Raw genomic sequence first — 21,524 nt, forward strand, 5'->3', positions numbered from 1 at the left:
ACGAAAGTCTGAATCCTTTAAAAAGTTCAAAGAGTTCAAGGCTGGAGTTGAAAACGCATTAGATAGACGGATTAAAACACTTCGATCGAATCGAGGTGGAGAGTTTTTGGACTCGGTATTCTAGGACTATTTAATAGAACATGGAATCATTTTCCAACTCTCAGCGATGGGTACACCTGAGTAGAATGGTGTAGTAGAGAGGAGAAATAGGACCTTGTTAGACATGGTTCGCTCGATGATGAGTTACGCTTCCTTACCGAACTCGTTTTGGGATTCGTAGTGGAGACTGCGGTATACATACTCAACTATGTTCCCTACAAGAGTGTTGCAAGGACACCTCTGAAGTTGTGGAATGGGTGTAAAGCTAGTTTACGTCACTTCTACATTTAAGGTTGCCTGCACATGTGCTTGAGGCCAATCCCCAGAAGATAGAACCACGGTCGAGGTTATGCCTCTTTGTAGGCTACCCCAAAGGCACATGAGGGGGTTATTTTTATGATCCGACGAAAAATAGGGTGTTTGTTTTAACAAACACTACTTTCCTAGAGGAGGATTATATAAAGAAGCACAGTCCACGAAGTAAGGGTTACGTGAGCTTTCCAATGAAACTACTGAAACTTCAACAAGAGTTGTTCAAGAGCCTGCTACATCAGCAAGGGTTATTGATGGGAGTTCATCCAGTAGGTCAGTTCCACCTCAAGAGTTGAGGGAACCTCAACGTAGTGGGAGGGTTGCGACCCCACCCGTTCGCTATCTAGGTTTCACAGAAATCCTTCCTATGGTAGCAGATGGCGACGTTGAGGATCTGTTGTCTTATAAGAAGGCAATGGAGGATGTTGACCGGGATGAATGGGTCAAGGCTATGGATCTCGAGATGGAGTCGATGTACTTCAACTCAGTATGGGATCTTGTAGATCAGCCGGATGGGGTTCGCTCTATAAGTTGTAGATGGATTTACAAGCACAAATAGGGTGCTGATGGGAAGGTAGAGACCTTCAAGGCTCGAGTTGTGGCAAACGGTTATACCCAGGTAGAGGGAGTCGACAATGAGGAGACTTTCTCGCCTGTTGCCATGTTAAAGTCGATTTGCATCCTCCTGTCTATTGCAGCTTATTATAGTTCTAAGATCTGGCAAATAGACGTCAAGACGACCTTTCTGATTGGTAATCTTGAGAAGACCATTTATATGGTACAAACCGAAGGATTCATAGCCCAAGGTCAAGAGCAAAAGGTTTGCAAACTGAATCAGTCCATTTATAGACTGAAATAGGCGTCTCGATCTTGGAATATATGGTTTGATACGATCAAGTCATATGGCTTTGACCAAAACGTTAATGAACCTTGTATCTACAAAAAGATCATCAACGCTTTAGTAGTCTTCTTAGTGTTGTACGTAGACGATATCCTACTAATTGAAAATGATGTAGGTCTACTGACTGTAGTTAAAAACTGGCTAGCGACCGAATTCCAAATGAAAGATTTGGGAGAGGCTTAGTTTATTCTAGGTATACAGATCTTTCGGGATCGCAAGAACAAAGTGCTAACACTGTCTCAGGCATCGTACATTGACAAGATGTTGCTCAAATACTCGATGCAAGACACTAGGAGGGGCCTACTGCTGTTCAGGTATGGAGTCACTTTGTCTAAGGACATATGTCCTAAGATACCTCAAGAGGTTGAGGAGATGGGACAAATCAATCTAACCCAGGCCATTTTAATGTTGTTGACCCGTTTACGAAGGCTCTCACGGCTACAGTGTTTGAGGGTCACCTACGAGCATGGGTCTATAGGATCGCCCGCGGTTAGACTAGGGAAAGTAGGAGATTTTATTGTACTGGATTTTTATGCCCTAGTTTATTGTTTTGTCCTAGTTTATTGTACACCCCACTTCGCTTTAGGACAAGTGGAAGATTGTTGAAGTTGATGCCCTAAAGTCTCGTGTCCTGTAGTTTATAAACAGTTTGTATGAATGCTTGTGTTGTTAATATATGATATTTACTTCACATCTTGAATTTTTGCTCAGTTACATGTTTTATTTGCTTTACCACAAACCAATAAACATAAAATCCCTAGTTATTTGTATGTGACTCAAGCATGTATGTGGTGACATACAAATGGATCATGTCTTGAGTGATAACCAAAATGATCTGTAATATATGGATATAGAAGGGAAACTTTATCCTGGTAACGCTACGAATGCGGCCCGCTTTGTGGAATGGTCACAAGTGTTGTGACTTATCACAGATGGTCTGATCCTGATCATTCGTGTTGGGGACATGCGAGCGGAGGCATCCTATACAAAGAGTTTGTATAAGACCTAACCACGAAGTGTTAACGTCTCATTATATAACACTCTTCATGACAGAGACTTCACTTCACTAAAATGACCATAGGTAACATGACCTCAATCCTAAGTGAGTTGGGAACTCCTGCCATTGAGGGTGGTCCTTTTATTTGTATGGGTGCGAGTGGCCAGGTCGCCGATTCAAACCTACCATTTTGAGGATTTATTTGATTTGGGAGCTGGGAACTCAGCTACACAAGATGGAATTCACTCCTTCCTCGAGGTAGGGGTAAGTAGATAGATAGCTCCCTTAAGGGTTGATTCCGGGGATTAAACGATGTGGCGCCACACATATTCTCTTGGCCTGAGAGGTTTCACACATAGTTGGACTATGTTGTATTGTTCATTAGAGGAATTAGTGGTACTTAAGGAGTGAGATGTAACTACAGGGGAAAAACAGTAATTTGGCCCAGCTGTACTTACGAGCATCTGTGAAGGGTCGTCGTACTCATGATTAGTTATATCCGATGGACACAAAAATATATATGTGGTAAAAAGAGTTCGATTGTTGGTCTTTAGTGGAATGTCTGACAGTTAACAGATGGTGGATCTCGTGGCTAAAGAGTTTAATCAGCTATTCACGGACCGTTAGAGCTTCGAGCCACAGGTCCATTAGGTCCCCTGGGTAGCTTGGATAAAGCCGAGAACTAGTGTTTGGGTTAATTTGAAATGTTCAAATTGACAAGAGGTAGTTCGATTATATATGATATAATTGGACTGGTTAATTATATATGATATAATTGGCTAAATGTATGAGATACATTATTTTGGAGGAAATTAGATATAAATATGATTTATATCAAGTAGAGGAGAAAATACTATAGTAGATATGTGATATCAAACTATAGGTTAAAAATATAATATGATTATATTTATTATTAATTAGTTGATTAATTATATGATAATTAATCCAAAAATTCATGTTCGGACGTAGGTTAGTGGGGCAACGTCGGTTATTGTAACCGATGAATTAAAATGAAAATAGTTTTCATTTTGATCAATCGTCTAAAAGAATTCAGAAAAGTGCGTTGTTGAAAAAGAAAACAATTGCTTAAAAATTTTGATAGCCTATATGATAGTCCTCTCCGCCTAAACAATCGTCCTCCTCGCACCTAAACGATCGCACACTATTTTCTACACGATTGCATAGCTTCTCTAAACGATCGTATAGTGTGCCGATTTTGTTAAACGATCGTATATCATTTCCTAAACAATCGTTCAGTAAAACCTACATGATCGTGTAACTTTTCCTAAACGATAAGCATTTTGTTATGCGATAGTGCTTTTCCCTCCCACTTGCTTATTGCCTACACAATCTGGTTTTCCTCTTTCCTCTACCAAATTCACCAAAGACCACGCTTTGGGTTCTCACTTCGAGAATACCCGAGGCTCTTTTCTAGTGGTGTCGTCTCCGAGGCATTCGTGTTCGTGTGGTTGACAGTGTTGTTTTTGTTGACGCTGCTGTTGGGCGTTGGTAGATCGCTTGGAGGGTTTCACTGTTGTGAGTGCCGAAGTTTGAAGAACGTCTTCAACTGGTATGACACTCTTTCCCTTGTTATTTTGTTTTTCATAGCATGCAGATAATTAGTGTTTGTTTGCATAACTGTATGTTTTGAATGTATAATGTGTATTTCGGTCACGATGAGATCGGAGCGATCCGAACGTGCTCATGGAACTCTTCGGTAAGAGATCCTTCAGTAAGACACCTTTGCTTATGCACAGTGTTGTATAGACTGAAACTGCTCGATGAAAAACTATTTTTCTCTTCTCTTTTGTTTAAATTTTCAAGTGGGGAATTGTTGGATGAAATTTTAATTTTCAAAAATAAGAGGGAACAACCTTTGGTTGGGGAGTCTCACATTGGAAAATTTTGATTTGGAAACCACCCTTTTGTACTCCAACCTTGGGCTTTGGGTTTGGGGCTCAAGGGGTATCCATTTTTTTGAGGGAGTGAGGAGATTGATCAATATGGGTACGGTAGATGTCCCACATGCGACCGCCGCCTTTCGATCGGGCGGGCGCGGCGAGTGTGTGTGTGATTATTATTATTATTTTATTTAATAAAAATATTTTTATTTTATTTTTTTTATTATTATTATGATTTAAAACTAAAAAAAAAATCTTGGCTCTCCGCGCCCGTCTTCCGGCCGAGTCTTCAAGTTCGCCCTCGCACGTTGTGTGGTTGTCCGCCTCTTTCTCACTAATAACTGGCAGGAATGCCAGTTATTATAAGTCTTGTATTTAGAATTATGAAGGCTAGCAGGTAGAAAACACAGTGATAATACTTAGAATTTGTGAAAATTGAGTTTTGCATCGATAAGCACCTAAAACCTCACTGACCCAATATTATGCGTTATTCCGTGCCAAAGTGTCTATTTTTGTAGCTATCGCAGGAATCAAACACATATGTTTGTAATAAGCAATCACAGACAAACGCATGCGCTGAAGCCAGACGACCACAAAAGACGAACGCAGACAGCAACCCCATGCGTCCAACATATGGAGAGCGCGGTGAACAAATAGAGATTGCAGCTATGGAGTGACAGCCATAATAGAAGATCACAAGATGGGTAGAATGCGTTGATAACTTCAGCTAAATTAAGCTCGAACGCATACCTTGGGAGTATCAACAAGATAAGGCGATGTGACAACACCCATACCGCGACAAAAGCAGCAGTGAGCCATACCTTCATCATTATAGCTGTCGGCATCCAAATTCTATAAATAGCCCTTGAGACCTTCATTTTGAGACATCCGAGCTTCTGCCTCAAGGCAGAAGTTAGTGATCATAGATGAGAGCTTGAAAGAGATTTCCAGTGAGAATTCTTCATCTCCACAGCCCAGACCGAGTGATGATCGGAGCATTCACCAGAGATAGAGCTCGAGATAGACATCTCCACCATTCAACCATGGCACCACCGGTAGCCTTGACGCAGAGTCCTTCATCTCCCTTCTAATCTCTGTATTGTATTACATTTTAGCTTGAGATATTAAGATATTTTGTGATCAATTCAAATCTTACTTTCTTCATTCCTGTTTTCTTCATCATCATCATCTCTATAATAGTTTATCTTCAACGTTTTGTTATCAATGCCAATCGCATACTTAATTGTGTAGCCTAGAGATAGGATGCATGTAGCAACCCACCGAGAGGTGTGCGTTGTGCAAAGTATAGTGAGTTAATCCTCTTTGCTTGGTGAAAAGCTGTGGCAACACCTGTCTATAGGATGTTGCATTGCTTTTCTATAAGTTAAGTAGCCACGTCTAACTGCCTGAGAAGGTAAGGGATGGAACGCACTAAGCATGGTTCGTATTGTTCCTAGAGATAGGTACAATCTTATGCTCAACGCAACTATGCACTATAGAGATATAGTCATGCGGCTGGCCACCTAGAGGTGTGATGCGTTAGTGCAACGAGCTGGGATTACTCGAGCGATTTAAGATAGTAAACGTTACTGAGCGTTATTGGTTGTTGTGTCGCTACCTATTCTCATTGCAAGTCTTCTATTGCTTAATCTATTTAGCTAGGAGTAGAGTAGTGTGTAAATCATTTTAAACCTTCTTCGCTTTATTTTTATTCTTATTCATCGCCTCAAACACATCACTTCACAAATATTATTGAGTGACAAGTCCCCGTGTTCGACCTCGGATTACCTGAGAAACTTGCGTTTGTGTTATACTTGGCACAAGCGTAAGAAAACTTGTGATAGGAATGCGCGATTATTGCATGCTAAGATTAATGCATCATCATTCCGACGCATGACCTCAGACACATGGGAGCAAACGCATCAGCCATTTCTAACGCATGATTCAATGTACAACCCCATTCGTCCTTAAAAATAAAACAAAACAAAACGTATTCCTTAATAATCCCAACACTCATGCAACAATTCCACGCTGAAGGCCTATAAAAGGTGTAACCTTCAGTAGTTAAAAGCACAGTTTTTCACTTCCTTTCGAAAGTTCTCCTCTCTTACTCTTCCACTTTCATTTTTCGAGTAGTGAGTCAGAAAGGGTGTGTGTTCCGGTCGATAACGGTGCATTTTCGATCGGGTTTTCTTTCTAGGCTGTTTTATCTTGGGGACAACGTGGCAGTATTCCTGACCTGCTTGCACACTTGAGCAGAGCCGTAAAATGTCTTAAAGAGAGCGAGCTCCGCGACTCAACCTATAACGTGGTTCTGTTTTTCAGGTTTTATTCTTTGCTCGACTGTTGTGACCTGACCATTTGTTGCTGTCCTGTTTGTCGTCTGAGAGTCTTGCCGTTACCAGCAGTGTTCAATTTCATCGTTTTTTGTTCAATTCCACAAGAATCATCTAGAAGAGTATGAGCACAAAAATCACTAACGAGTGATTTCAAGCTCTTTGGTTGATCAAGGTAATTTTTTTCACCAATCTTATGTGTTTTTTTTATCTTTTTTATCTTCTACTATTTCAATCTATGAGTTATTTTAATCTTTTTTGTCGGCCATACAAGAATCATCTAAGAAAGTATGAGTATGAAATAATTAAGAAGCGTTCTTTGGTTGATTGGGTGCGGATTTTTACACCATTTTTTTTTCTTTTTATCTTTTTTTTATCTTCTGCCATTATAATTTATGTGTTCTTTTCATATTTTTTTGCCAGTTGAACAAGAGCTAGATATGTTCATGGGGCGGGACAGGGAAGGGGAAGGGGACGCGGGATGGGGAAGGAGACGGGAAGCCTTGGAGATTGACAAAACTAGATATGGGTCATTTCCAATGCATTATTTTCAAAGATTAATTTATAAAGTTTCTAATAAAAATAATAATATTTTATGTGCAAAGATATACTTAAAAATTTAATCTCATAATTTCTAAATTTTAAATATTATAGGGTGTTTGGGGCAAGGAATTAGTTATTATAGTCCTAGGTTATTTGGATTATAATAGTTTATGTTTAGGGTATAGATTATTTTAGTTTGGGTTATAATAGTATGTGTTTGAGGTGTAAACTATTTTAGTTTGAGAAAAAATTAGTAAACACTGTAGCACATAATAAAAAAGTGATGAATTTAAAAATAGTAAATAATGAAGCAAATGAGGGTTTTGAAATAGTGTTGACTATAGCTAATTGAGAATTTCAAAATAATATCTACTGTAGTAAGATGTGGTTATTATAGTCTTAGAATAGTCTTTGCCTCAAACGTTCCCTACAAGTTTAGCCTTCAACTTAAATATTATAACATTCATGGTCATAAAAATAATAAAATTTTAAATATTAAAAACATATACATATCTTTAAAATGTATTAAAGTATGAGAAAGTTGAGAAAAAAAGTAAAAAATAAGTAATAGGTGATATATATATATTATATATATATAATCTATTCACAAAATGTGAGTTTAATTTTTAATAAACTCACATAATGTGAATTTATTATATATAAAATGTAGTATTATATATATTATTGATGTGTGTTATTATATATATGCCATATGTGGATTAGTTTAGTATATATATTCAGGGCAGAGTCGAGGCCAGCAAACGTAATCCCCATCCTTGTCCCCTTTTAGTTAACAGAGAAAAAAATCTCTCACTTCCTCCCTCATTTTCCGTTTAATCAGGGATTCCCTATCCTATTTGGGTAGATCTCCACGAATTAAATGGACATCTCTAATCAGAATCATCTAAGAGAGTAATAGTTTTTCTCTTCTCGATTTGAGGTATACGGCACCTCTCCAACATAACCAACATGGGAGAACATTCTCACATTTTAAGACTCACAATCAACCATGTATGTTGCTCAATTGTTTCGCTCACGTAATTTTGAATATATTTATATTTATATATTTAAGTATACAATTATTTATTTTGGCCTACGAAAATAATAATTATTATATACGTAAATATAATTTTGCTTTTTTTTTCCTTGTTTGCTACTTATAGTCGTCCATTCGTAGTTGGATTTTAAAATGCAAAACTTAAGTTTTATATATACTGTTATTTATCCTTTCTAAAATTAGTACATGTTGTAAATAGTTTTACAAACAAATACACATTAGGCAAATTATTAGTTTTAATTTAAAAAAAGTTTTCACAACACAGAACGTCTCTTTTTTAAAAACTACATTTTCGAACCTCTTTCTTACTTTTTGAGATTGTAAACATCGTATTTGGTCAAGCTTTTTTTAAAAAATTATTATTTTTATTATATATATATATTTGGTAATTTTTACTTATTAATGATTTAAAAAGAAAAGGACGAAATTCTTTGACTTTTGTTTTAAAGAGTTATGCTAATAAAAAGTAAAATAACTTTCGTGACATCCGTTTAAACATCCCTTATTTCATTCCTTTAGTTCTCAACCATTTAAAGCTATTTTAAGCCAATGGCTTATAAAAGATGTTAAACATAACATAGAAAGGGGATAGAGATAGAGATTAAGAAAGAGATTGAAAGATTGGGAGAATGGAGAATGAAAGATTGGGAGAGCAAAAAGAAACAAAAATCCTTATACACATAGGGAAAAAATGATGAGTTCACAGAGGAATAAAGGAAAAAAAAGGGCAAATTGCGGCAAATGTTCCAACAACCACAACGACAAAGTTGACTATGAATTTTAAATAAAATTAACTATTGTCTAAGCTAAGGTCCTTAAGCTAATTGTTTAATTAATCATATTTTATTTAATCTTATTAACATTTTTTAATAAATATGTTGTAATAAAATTATTTTTTTTACAAATAGGGACCATTTTTTTATAAATTAAATTGGATAACAAAAATATTCCAAACGAGTATTGTAGGGTGCTAATACCTTCCCTACGCTCAACGACCTCCAAACCAAACTTCGATTTAATAGACCACATTTTTTCCCTTTTAAAATAGGTGAACAATCACACCCATAATGGTTGGTGGCGACTCCAAATGATCTTTTACTCCTTTTGGAAGGATGTCAGTTGCTCCGCATCGTGCTAACATAGTGACAGAGATTATAAATGGAGGATCCCACGTGGTGAAAATACCATTTTGTCTTCATTCAAGTGTCTTCAAGTTTAGCTTTTTCTAATACAACTTCTCGAACCAAATTTCAATTTTAAACCTTAAAATTCATTTTTTTTTCATTTTATTTTTTACCATCTTTTTAGCTAAGTTTCAATCAATTTTTAGGGTAGATTTGTTGTTATTTTTACTGGAAAATAAAATTTCATGGAAGTTCTTATAAGGATTGAAAACTTTCATGGATTGAAAATTTTCTAGTAAAAAAGTACTTACAAGAAAAATTGAGGAAAATTCAATAAATTCCAATTCTTACAAGAAATTAAATAAAAGATTTATATGGATTTATGTCACATTGTGGTGTGATGTTGGCCATGTTGACCCACTTTGACCCTTCTTTTCCTCTTTCTGTTGCCATTTATGATGTTCTCTTTTATTTTTATTATGTTTTCATTTTTTTTCCCTTCAAAATTAAATTTAATGTGGATTAAGAATCTCCTTGTCCTACCTCTCTAATTTTGTATAATTTTGTCCGTCTACATGATTTTAGTTGGTTTTCTTACTTCTTTTTTCTTTTCTTTTCTTTTTTTCATTTAACCATGTTTAATAGAGTCCAATTATGACAAAGTTTCACTGTCTATCTGCAATAAATCGTGATATACTACTATTTATATATATTCGTGTCATAATAGACAGAGATAATAGTCTATCGCAATCTTGCAGATAGACCGTAATATTTTATTATTATTTATAAATATTTTCAATAATTTTATTATTTAAAATAATTTTCCTACTATTTAATGTACCTTTTTAAAAGCTTTTAAAAAATAAGATTATTTTATCTTGTACAGTTTGTTGTTAATGGAAACAACTAATCTTTACTAGATTTTTTTTTCTTTTGTTGTTGAGTTCAACAAGTAAAGGTGGGGAATTAAAACCGCTACACTCTTGGTCGATAGTATATATCAAACTACTTTAGAGTTTGATAGAGTTTTAATAGTAAAGGGGGAATTAACGATCGTACAAATGTCTAATTTTAATAGAGTTTCTATCTTAAAAATATCTAAACATAAAAGATATACCCTTTCTGGGATCAATAGAACTACAACATATTTAAATACAAAATATAATAAAAATTTCAAATTGGCTATAAATAAAGGAATAAGAATCTAATCTAATAAGTCAAGATTAAAAAAAATAATAATAATATATAGTATAAAAACGAAAAAATAGTTTTTGTAAAATAAAAACATTGTGCTCTCACAATCATAATTATAACTTAAAAAAAAAAAAAAAAGCAGTTTCTATACCTTATCCCTGTATGAAATTAACAAATACAAATGCACAGTATATAAATCTGCCTATCTATCTTCTACCTTTATGATAATAAAATAGATAGTATGTGAAATTAGTGAAATCAAAATTATAATTGTTAATACCAAACAAAGCACGACCTTTATACGTTATGCTAACAAATAATATATTAAATAAAAATATGAAAAATTGTCAGAAGTAACATGTTTAGGTTTTTACCTTACAAACCTAGCACATTTTTTGAAAATTTGTAAAAATAGTTTTTCTTCGTCCATCTTGAACGAGATCGGCCACTAAGAATTAGTTGAAAAGTCAAGTTATCGATTGTTTTGGACTTTCTCAGTACATCTCGCCACCGAGATTTACAAATTTATTTCTAAAATTCCAAATAGGTTTTCCAATGATCAAAATAGATTTTTCAAATTGATTGAACATTTTTTAATTTGGGAAAAGATCAAATTTTGAAAAAAAAAATTAGATAAGATGTGGGATACAAAAAACTTTACCGAGAAAACTCATCTTACCGAGAAAACTCAAATGTATAGAACTAAGGCATTATTTTGCGTGCGATTAATACCGAGATGCACATAATCTTGATGTGTAATGAAAGCCCCAAATAATCGATAAGTTGGAAGGTGTTGATTTTTTATCTAAAGTCTCGTGGTCGATCTCGCTCGAGATAGACTGAAAAAAACTATTTTTACAAGTTTTTTTTAAAAAAAAATGCTAGTTTTGTAAGGTAAAAACTTAAATGCGTTATTCCGAATAATTTTTCCAAAAATATGTTTTTGTTAAAGAAAATAAGAGAATACCACTAAACATTCTCCCTAATCCTCTCTGCAATGAAGAAAAAACATAAATCGGCATCCTCCCCTAGCTGCTTGTGCATTGTTTGTAGACAGTGTATTTGAGATATGTAAGGACTACACAAAAATCATGCATAGAGAGTGTATCTTCTTCCTAAAGTCATCGCTGCCGCTCAAATTCCACCGCCCACAGTTAGATTTGAGTGTCACCGTGACTACTCAACTCGCCAAAGTTCATCCTATTCTACTGCAATTCAGCCACACCGACCAACCACTCTGTCCAGATTTGAGCGCCATTTATCTGATCCACCGTCGTGATTGTCCAAATATGACCATACTCGACCTACTCAAATCCGTTGCTTGTGGTTTCTCCATCCTCAATTACTACCTATTGTTGTCATTCTGGTGAATTTACCTCGTGCTTTCTCTATCATTGAAAGCTCTTTTTTTTTTTTTTTTAAGAACTCTCGTTGGTGTCATGTGCAGAATAACGAGAATATAAATTTAAACTAACTAATTTTAGGGAAATTATTTCAAGTGCTAAAATAAAATTTTAGAACTATTAATAATAGACGTTGATAGATCTATTATTGATAGTTCTAAATTTTGTTATATTTTATAAATATTTTGATTCATTTTTCTATATTTAAAAATAATCCTAATTAAAACCAAATATTTCTCAAAATTTTAAATTTAGTAAAGATAAAATAACCCGAAGAAAATCTAAATAAAATCTTTATTTTTCTAAAAAAAAAAAAGATGTGGCGAGTACTTAGAGGGTAAAAATGGAAAATAAAATAAATTAATTACACCCTATTAGAATCGGTAGACATTTTTCCATTAAAAACAAAAATTTGATATTTTTCAAAACCACCCCTCCTTTTAAGACATATTGCAATTTCTCTATTTTATTTACAAAAAAACGACTCCAACCAAATCTTTGATTAAACGACCTTACCGCTATCATTTTAATCAGATTTTGGTTTCTCATTTCGTCCTTAAATTTTAAAATGTATCTATAAATTTTAATTTTAATTTCCATTTTGATCCATTTTTATTAAATTTTAAATCTTATTCCTATTTGGTCCCTAAATTTCAAACCAAAAACACAAATCTTAATTCATTCTATCGAATATTTTAGAATAATAGTCCTAATTCGTCTTGTAGATTAAAAAAATTCATAAACCTTTAAACACTCAGAATTATTTTATTTCAGTGTCAAAACTGTCTTTTTCAATTAATTCTATAGGATAAGTTCAAATAGTAGGCAAAATCCTATCGTAGATTAAGAAATTTCAAAAATCCTTAAAATAATCTCAAATTTGCAAATATTTTATTTGTCTAAACTTTGTATAAAGCTACCACTTTACTCCTCTAACACAAGCTTAGATTCATTTAAAAATCTATGCTAATCTATCTCATATGACTTCAAATACTTGTATCAAACAAAAATGTCTATTTTTCTTGTTAAAATGAGTATAGAATAACAATATTTAACATATACACATACTTTGTCCTTTAAAGTCGGTGTTCAAATCCTCGAACTATCCTTGATATACTAAAAACAAATCCAAGTTTTTATTTCATACTTCATCAAGAAAAAGTTGTGAATCTTATACAAATTTGAATTCAATTAAAAAATCCACATCAACCTATCTCTTATACAACTTCAAACATTTACATAAAAAAAAATAATAATAATAAACAATATAGTTTAATAGTAACTGACATGTGCACGTACTTCGTCCCTTAAAGTCAAGGTTTAAATCCTCGTACCTCACGAGATAAATTCACTAAAAAAATAGTGAATCTTACTAACAATTAATTTCATATGAAAAAAATACAAAACCAATCAAAATGAAACCAAAAGACAATACTAAAATGGAATTTAAACATAAAAACTATACTCCATCTCTAGAATCATAATTTAACTAAAAAAAGTCTAAGAAGGAATCAAAGAAAAATCATTCCCTATGGGAACTTTTATGGTTCTAAACTCGAGGCATTCATTTTAAATCAATAATTGAAAGATATGGTAGCTGTTATCCATTGGAAAACAAGGGCCCCATTTGAGTAAATAAAGGGCGGCTATGAAACAAGAGGCTATTGGCTTAGCATTCATTCCATCTTTTATTACAAAACAAAACAAAAGATATACGTCTATGAAACTTGTCCTGCCAAACAGGGACTTCCTCAATTGACCCACCACCATTGTTGAATTTGTGGAAACAACAACAAAAAGGCAGCAATTTTTAAGAAACTTGGGGTTAAAAAAATCATTTGGTTGGTACCACAAGTCTTTGCTGGCTTCCAATTGATGAACATTTACCCCCTTTTTGACATTTCTCATTACCTGCACCTTACACACCAAACTATGTACCAAATTACCAAACTTCTATGTTTTCATTTAAGAAACCTACATACTTTTAATTAAAAACATTGATGTTACATTATACAGGTTGATTGAAACTTGTAGGAGTATCGTTTTAGCAATTTTACATAAGCTTTTTTCGAAATGTAATGTAATTGAATTCGATATACAAGTTAGAGGGCAGAGGAAACTTTAGCCTTTGATATGAATTAGAGATTAGTGTTCAGAGACATACTAGGAGAAATAGGGAGAAAGTTTGGCTTCCTTTTTAACAATGGTGGTGGATCTGGCTTCTGTGGCTGCCTCCTGCAGCAGTTTGACAACTCTTCTCATTGAGGGACGGTGGATGGGAAGCGAGCTTGTGCAAAGCAGTCCCACGTCAAGGACTCTATATATTTCGTCCTTGTATTCAGAACCGAGCTTCGGATCAATCACTTGATCGAGTCCTCTGCCGTCAACGGTGGCGTAAACCCACTTTGCCAAGTCTTTATCTCCAAATTCTGGATCATTTGGTGGCCGCCCTGTCAATAACTCTAAAATCACCACCCCAAAGCTGTAGATGTCACTCTTTTCGTTTACTCTTAAAGTATAAGCATATTCTGCATCAAGCATATAACAGTCAAAAGGTAGGCAAATTCTATAATCCCAATATGAACAAAGAAATCCCAAGGAAAATGTTCATTTGTAGAAGCATGACAACATCTTAGTTAATATGAAGGCATTCATGACTCATAGATTCATCACAGGTTAAATTTAAGTAGACAAGATCATAACATAACACAAGTTTATATTATAATCTTAAAATTAAATCTATGGACCAATCAATAAAAGCAGTAAGAATTACTAGTGTTTCAAATCATGAAAAGAGTGTAGAGAAACCAAGCTGGTACCTGGTGCAATATAACCACAAGAACCAGCAATGACAGACATGGATTCTGATCCCTTGCCAGCATTCAAAAACTTTGCCAATCCAAAGTCAGCAACTCTAGCTCCAAACTCAGAATCGAGCAATATATTGTTGGATTTAATATCCCTGTGAACAATTGGAGGAGCACAATCATGATGTAAGTAAGAGAGTCCTTCAGCTGCATCCAGAACTACTTTATATCTTGTAGGCCAATCCAGAAAGCGTTTTTTGCTGCCGTGCAACAAGTCTCCTAAGCTTCCATTAGGCATGTACTCATAAACAAGCAGCTTGCAGTTGCCTGTGTTGCAGCAACACCATAACCTTACAATATTCTTGTGACGAATCTTCCCTAAAGTCTCAACTTCAGCTTCAAATCCATCTTTTTCTGAATCCAAACTTGTGTCCTCTTTTCTTGCTCCTTGCCATAGCTTCTTCACCGCCACGACCTCGCCATTTTTTAGCACAGCTTTGTAGACTTTACCAGATGCTCCACTTCCAATGACTTTGTCTTCACTAAGGCAGTCTGCAATTTCATATTCACTAAAACCAAGTTTATGAAACGATCTCCACTTGGAAATGGCAATTCCTTTCTTACTCTTCTTGAATTCCTTATACTTGAAGAAAAACCAAATGACCCCAACAACAAAAACAATGATAGCTAGTAGAAAAATGGATCTGAGAAGCCAATAGCCTTGGTTTTTTCCTTTTCCAACATGACGACAAAGACCTGGGTCGTTATTGCACAAAGCTGGATTACCCAAAAAGCTATCTCTGTAAATATCCTCTGCATAAAGAGGAGGAAGTACTCCTGATAACATATTGTTCGATAGATTTAGCAAATTCAGTTTCAAATTCTGCAATTCAAGAGGTATGCTTCCACTGAGATGGTTACTAGAGAGATCGAGATAATTAAGCACAGGTAGGCTTCCAATTTCACTCGGGATATTGCCAGATAACCTGTTGTTTGCTAAATTTAACTCGTTTAGCCTTTTCAAAGCTCCAATTCCCATTGGCAACTCACCAGAAAGTTTGTTCTCGCTTAGATCGAGTCTACTCAACAAGCTTAACTTCATCAAAGTTCTTGGGATTCTACCGGAAAACATATTGTCATTACCTGAAAGTTCAGTCAGATTGCTTAACGACCCAATCTCGTGAGGAATTGGCCCTGAAAATTGATTTTCTGATATCATCAAAATAGAGAGATTCTTAGCACTAGATATCATCGAAGAAATAGACCCAGAAAGAGAATTCTCAACGAGCTCAAGCAAATACACGTTGGGCAGACCCCAAAATTCATCAGGAACCGCACCCGAGAGTCTGTTGTTCCTCATCCGAATCCTGCTTAAGCTCGAGCATTTTCCAAGACTTGCTGGGATTCTTCCGGAAAACGAATTATAAATCAATATAAGCTCTTCCAATGTCCCTTTTGCGCACAAGTTTTCAGGGATTTCGCCAGAAAACCCGTTGTATGAAACATCAAGATGAACTAATGGCGAGTTTTGGCCGAGTTTACTGGGTAACTGTCCACTAAGCTTGTTGTTAAACAATTTGAGCTCACTCAAGTAAGGGGAATTAACGACACTCTCGGGCAAAGGCCCTTCCAATCGATTCTCGAACAAATTTAGCGACTCAAGCTGTAATGCACAAAGTTCATCCGGAATTGTTCCAGTCAAATGATTCATCGACACATCAATCCGTCGAAGTGAAGTTAAATTAGACAGTCCCAAAGGCAACTCCCCAGAGAGTGAGTTGTTAAACAGTTCAACTTGAACTAAACTTTTCATTTGAGCGAGTGAAACCGGAATCGACCCACTGAGTCTATTATTAGACAAGTCAAGATTCTTCAGCCGAGTCATCCGGCCAACGGTTGCCGGAATCTGACCAGAAAGGTTACAGTTAGCAAGCCAGAGAATCTCCAGCTTCGTCAAGTTCCCGAATGCACTCGGTATCTCACTCCGCGTAAACGGATTATAAGCGAGTTGAAGCTCTTTCAAACTCGAAATGTTACCCAAACTCGCTGGAATAGTTCCATCCAAGAGATTATCAACCAAATTCAGCGTCTCCAGTCGCGTAAACCCACCAAAACTCGTCGGAATCTCCCCGGAAAAGTTGTTTCCAGAGAGATCCAGAGACCGAAGATTCGATATCTTGGATAACGCATCGGGAATAGAACCAGCAAGAAGATTCTGAGACAAGTTAAGCGAGTGGAGGCTAGAACAGGAAGCGACATCGTCAGGGAGAGAAGCGTTAATGGTATTGTTTGAAAGAGAGAGTGAAGAAAGAGAAGGAAGACGACAAATAAAAGTGGGAAAGGGTCCGGCGAGCTGAAAATCGGAGAGGTCGACGGCGACGACAGAATGAGTGAAGGAATCGCAGGTGATGCCGGACCAGTTGCAGGGAGTGTCGTCGCGAGGGTTCCATGAAGAGAGGGAGTGAGTGGGATCGGAGAGACCGAGTTTGACTCGTTGAAGATAAAGTCCTTCTTGATTGAGGGAAGAGATCAATGGAGAAGAAAGAAGAAGAAGAAGAAGAAGAAGAGAAGGCATTCTGCAGAGTTATGGCGAATGGGATTCAAATTCAATTATGGGAATAAATGGGAAAGAAATATGAAGCGTGAAAAAGGTGGCCCATCTAAGCAAATTTAAAAAGATATGGGAAATTTTAGATTCTCGGCCCCACTTTGTTATTTCTAACCAAACTAGTCCTTCCATTTTTTAATTTTTTCACATTTCACCAAATTTTACTTTGTTACTTCCTTACAAACCACTTCCCACTATTTCAATATTATGGCAAATTCCCAAAATCACCTTTCCTAACTATCTCTTGTTTTTTATTTTTGAAAATTAAATCTATTTTCTCTAATTTTTTTACAATAACTTGCATCTTTCCTACGTCCATATTAAATTCTTAGCCAAACTAGTTTTTGTAAGTTTTAAATTTGAACTTGAGTTTTTAAACCATTGATAAAAGAAAGATAACAAATGAAGAAATTTGGAGGTAGAAATAATGTCTATAGATTCAATTTTCAAAAACATAAAACAAAAAACGAAATGGTTACGAAACGGCATCTAAATTTTTAATTTTGGGTTCAATAAGTTTTTTTCTTTAATAATAAGTCTATAAACAAGGTTTTATACATAAATATTTTTTATTATTTTTTTTTAAATTTATATATAATAAGTTATTAATTTGCTCAATATTTTTTTTAAGACTTGGAGATTTATAAGACATACAATTAAAATTAAAAAATATATATATTAGAAACTTTATAACTTCAAATTCAGAGTGATATGAAGTGTGAAGCCAATGATTAATGTAATATTAAGAACTCAAAATCTTGTATTTATTGATGATCGAATGGCTAAAAGATGTTTTTGTATATTAGAAATGTAACGTAAAAAGTCACCATTGAAATCGATTCATACATCAATAAAACTATTATTATTGCACCAATTTTGATTACTAATCAATAAATATGACCTTATTTGTAGCTAACAAATGATTATAATATTTTGATTATTTTTTAATTTTTTAATAGTTTGAGTCCTGGAGGATTATAATTAATGAGTTGATTATAATTGTGTTCGGCAATTGCGCAAGACGCGCACATTTACGAGAAGTTCTAGAAATATATATATATATATATATATATATATATATATATATATATATATATATATATTCCTTTTTCGAGAAACAGCTTTTTGATTTGTAACCCTCCCTTTGAATTTAACAAAGCTTTTGAAATTATTTTAAATTTTATGATTTGAAATTAATTATTTTATTGAAAACAATAAAAATTTAAAATGAACGTATTTAAAATTTTATGTTTAAAAGATAATAAAAAAAGAAAAGAAAATTAGGAATTTACTAATATATCCTTGTAATTATGATGTGAATCATGATTTGAAATTACTTCAAATTTTAAAATTATTTTATTTCCTATACTACAGTAGGATTGATTTGAAATCAATTATGAATTGAAATCGAGCAAAATCATGAGGTTCTAAATAGACTAAGAGTTTGTTTTCTGTTTATATAATAATTTTTATCATTTCACTTATTTAACTTTGCTCATGTTCATATAATATCTTTTAGAAATTATTTTAAATAGAAAGATCGTTAGAAATATTTTTAAATATAACAAAATATCACAATTTATCTATGTTTATCCATGATAGATAATAGTAATTTATCAGCATACTTAAGTATCTATTATTAATAGACAATAATATTTTATTTTATTTATAATTATTATAAAGAGTTTGTTTAAATATTACATTTCATATATAACATATATAGAAACACAAATATTAAATAATAGAATAAAACCATAATTGTGCCATAAACACGCTTGCTTTCCACATAAAAGAACAAATTTATTTATTCATATTTGTTTAGTTATCTGAATTAAATTATGAGTTTAATCTTTAAATTATAATTTTGTGTCCAAAAAAACGCTTTAAACTCCAAAAAGTAATCATTTCGTTTATGTCATAAAACTTTTAACTTTATATCTAAGTTCAAAAATTAATAGAAAGTTGTTAAATTTTAATTTTGTATCCGATATGCCTAATGTATATGATATATTTATTTTTTAAAATGATTTATTTATTAATGTGTCTAATTTTCAAATTAGTATCTCATAAATTTAGAAAAAGATGTGGTTATTAAATTATAAAATTTTCCATTTTTATTATGAATTTTGAGTTTAATTTGTACTTTGTTCTTAAGTTTTGTATTGTTTTATTTTTACTGATTTTGATTGTAGTTTTCATTTCATCCTTTAATTTTAATATATATTTACAACCTTATCTTTGAGTTTTTACTAATATTCACTTTAGTATTTGGTGTCAATTCTTTCAGTTAATTAATTTAAGATAGTTATCAAATTTTTTTTACTTCATTTTAGCAATGATGGAAAATTACTGGAAAACTAATCTAAAATTCTAAATACAATTATTTAATTATTCTAAATTAATAAATAAACATTAACACTAAAGATTAAAAATAAATACTTAGCAAAAGTTTGAGATTAAAACTTAAAAGTGTGCGAGATAAAATTGAAACAAATTCAAATTAAAGTTAAAAATGCAACATTTTGAAAACTTATAACCGAATAAAAACTAAATTCAAAATTTGCAAGTAAAAATGTAACATTTTAGAACTTATAAACAAACCAAACAAAAATTAGATTCAAAATTTTGAGACTAAAAATATTTTTTCTTTTCCAGAATTTTATTTATATTTAGCATTTGTTTTGAGTGTTGTTTTCAAATATAGAAAAATGAACAAAAATATTTACGAATATAGCAAAATTTTCCTGTTAATCTACAATGGGTTGTAAAAATAGACTCCTATTGTGTCTAACTATATTATGGTAGATACATATAGTAGTCTATCGTAATCTATTACCTATAAAGTGTAATATATTTTTTTTTTTTTGGGTAGAATTTTTTGGTTGTGGTTCTAATCAATTTGACATGAATGTACAACACTCCATTAAATGAAACTTAGATGAAGTAACATGATGAGACGACCGATAGTCTACGATACCCTTATTATTATTATTATTTTATTATTATTATTATTATTATTATTACCTTTTTGGAGGAGAATAGTATTCTATGCTCATTAATTATAATGAATCAAATAAATAGGCAGTCATGTCAAACAGTTGAGTCATAGATATTGAAAGTAGAGCTCAAATTTGTCTTTTTTTTTTTCTTTTTATTTGGAAAATGATGGATTTTTTTTTTAATCAAATCAAGCCAACTCATGAAAAGTTGGTAGAAAATTACGATAAAATTACTAAAATAGTTAATAATAAAATATTGCAGTCTATTTGTGATAGATCGTATAGGTAGTAATAGACTACTATGTATCATGATAGACACAGATAATATATCTTGATTCATTTTCTTATATTTGAAAAAAACCCTTTAATTAATTTAATCTAATCAAGAATTAAAAAAAAAACAAAAAAGACTAACTACCCATGTCAAACTAGATCAACTTTTAAAGTATAAAATATCGATTACGATTTTAAATGTTGATGGCTCAATCTTCTTCTTTTTTTTTTTTTAAACTTAAATAAACTACCAAGTAAAAGAAGATTTTGGGGAAAAAAAACGAACGGCTTACCGTCGAACAAGACCAAATTTGTGATTTTAGAGTATAAATAAAAAATAAAATCATTTATCATATAATCAAATTGAATGGCTTAAACTTATAAGTATGTCAAATTAATTATTCAAACAAATTCATCCTAACAACTTTGTTTTAATTCAACAATAGATCAAATGAGGATTTTATTCAATCTGCTCTGGATTGAAAAGTACATACCTCTAGTCTTCAGTATACATTGATATCAATTGAGTCAAACTCTTTTTGATACCTAAATATAACCATTGTTCTTTTAATAAATCGTCATATATAAAACGTAACCAAATATTACACATACATTTAATGAATATAAAATACATATCTAACATGAGATCAACTTAGCTTGAAAAAGACTAACACTAGAGTTTTGGGATTATTTACTTATTTATTTTTGCAAAAGATTCAAACTTATGGGTTAAATTTAAAATTGAAAACATTATCATAAACAGATCGAATGATAATGAAGAAAATCCAAAAATCTTGAACACGTAGCATGAAGAAGGTGGGGCCTTGAGTAAGTGAATTGACAATATTACAAAACTTTTAAATACTTACTAAAGATATAACGACTTTTAGCTATGGAATTATTGATTTTAATGAGAGTTGCAAAAATAGCAATCAGGTCTAAAGTATGTAGATATATCACAATATAAAAT

At 33.0% G+C, this 21,524-nt stretch overlaps 1 protein-coding gene across 1 annotated transcript; it reads right to left on the minus strand.

Moving 5' to 3' along the window:
* Positions 1–13,825: 13,825 nt before the first annotated feature.
* Positions 13,826–17,492, minus strand: LOC120077913 (uncharacterized). Its single transcript, XM_039032014.2, has 2 exons — positions 14,687–17,492; positions 13,826–14,395 (listed from the first exon to the last, which is right to left on the minus strand). The coding sequence occupies exons 1-2, from the start codon at positions 17,247–17,249 to the stop codon at positions 14,031–14,033; spliced, it is 2,928 nt and encodes a 975-aa protein (XP_038887942.1). The 5' UTR covers positions 17,250–17,492; the 3' UTR covers positions 13,826–14,030.
* Between the last annotated feature and the right edge of the window lie 4,032 nt (positions 17,493–21,524).

Source organism: Benincasa hispida, chromosome 5 (assembly GCF_027475165.1).
Source record: "Benincasa hispida cultivar pf3 chromosome 5, pf3_genome.v1.1, whole genome shotgun sequence".
In the NCBI taxonomy this organism is placed as follows: Eukaryota; Viridiplantae; Streptophyta; class Magnoliopsida; order Cucurbitales; family Cucurbitaceae; genus Benincasa; species Benincasa hispida.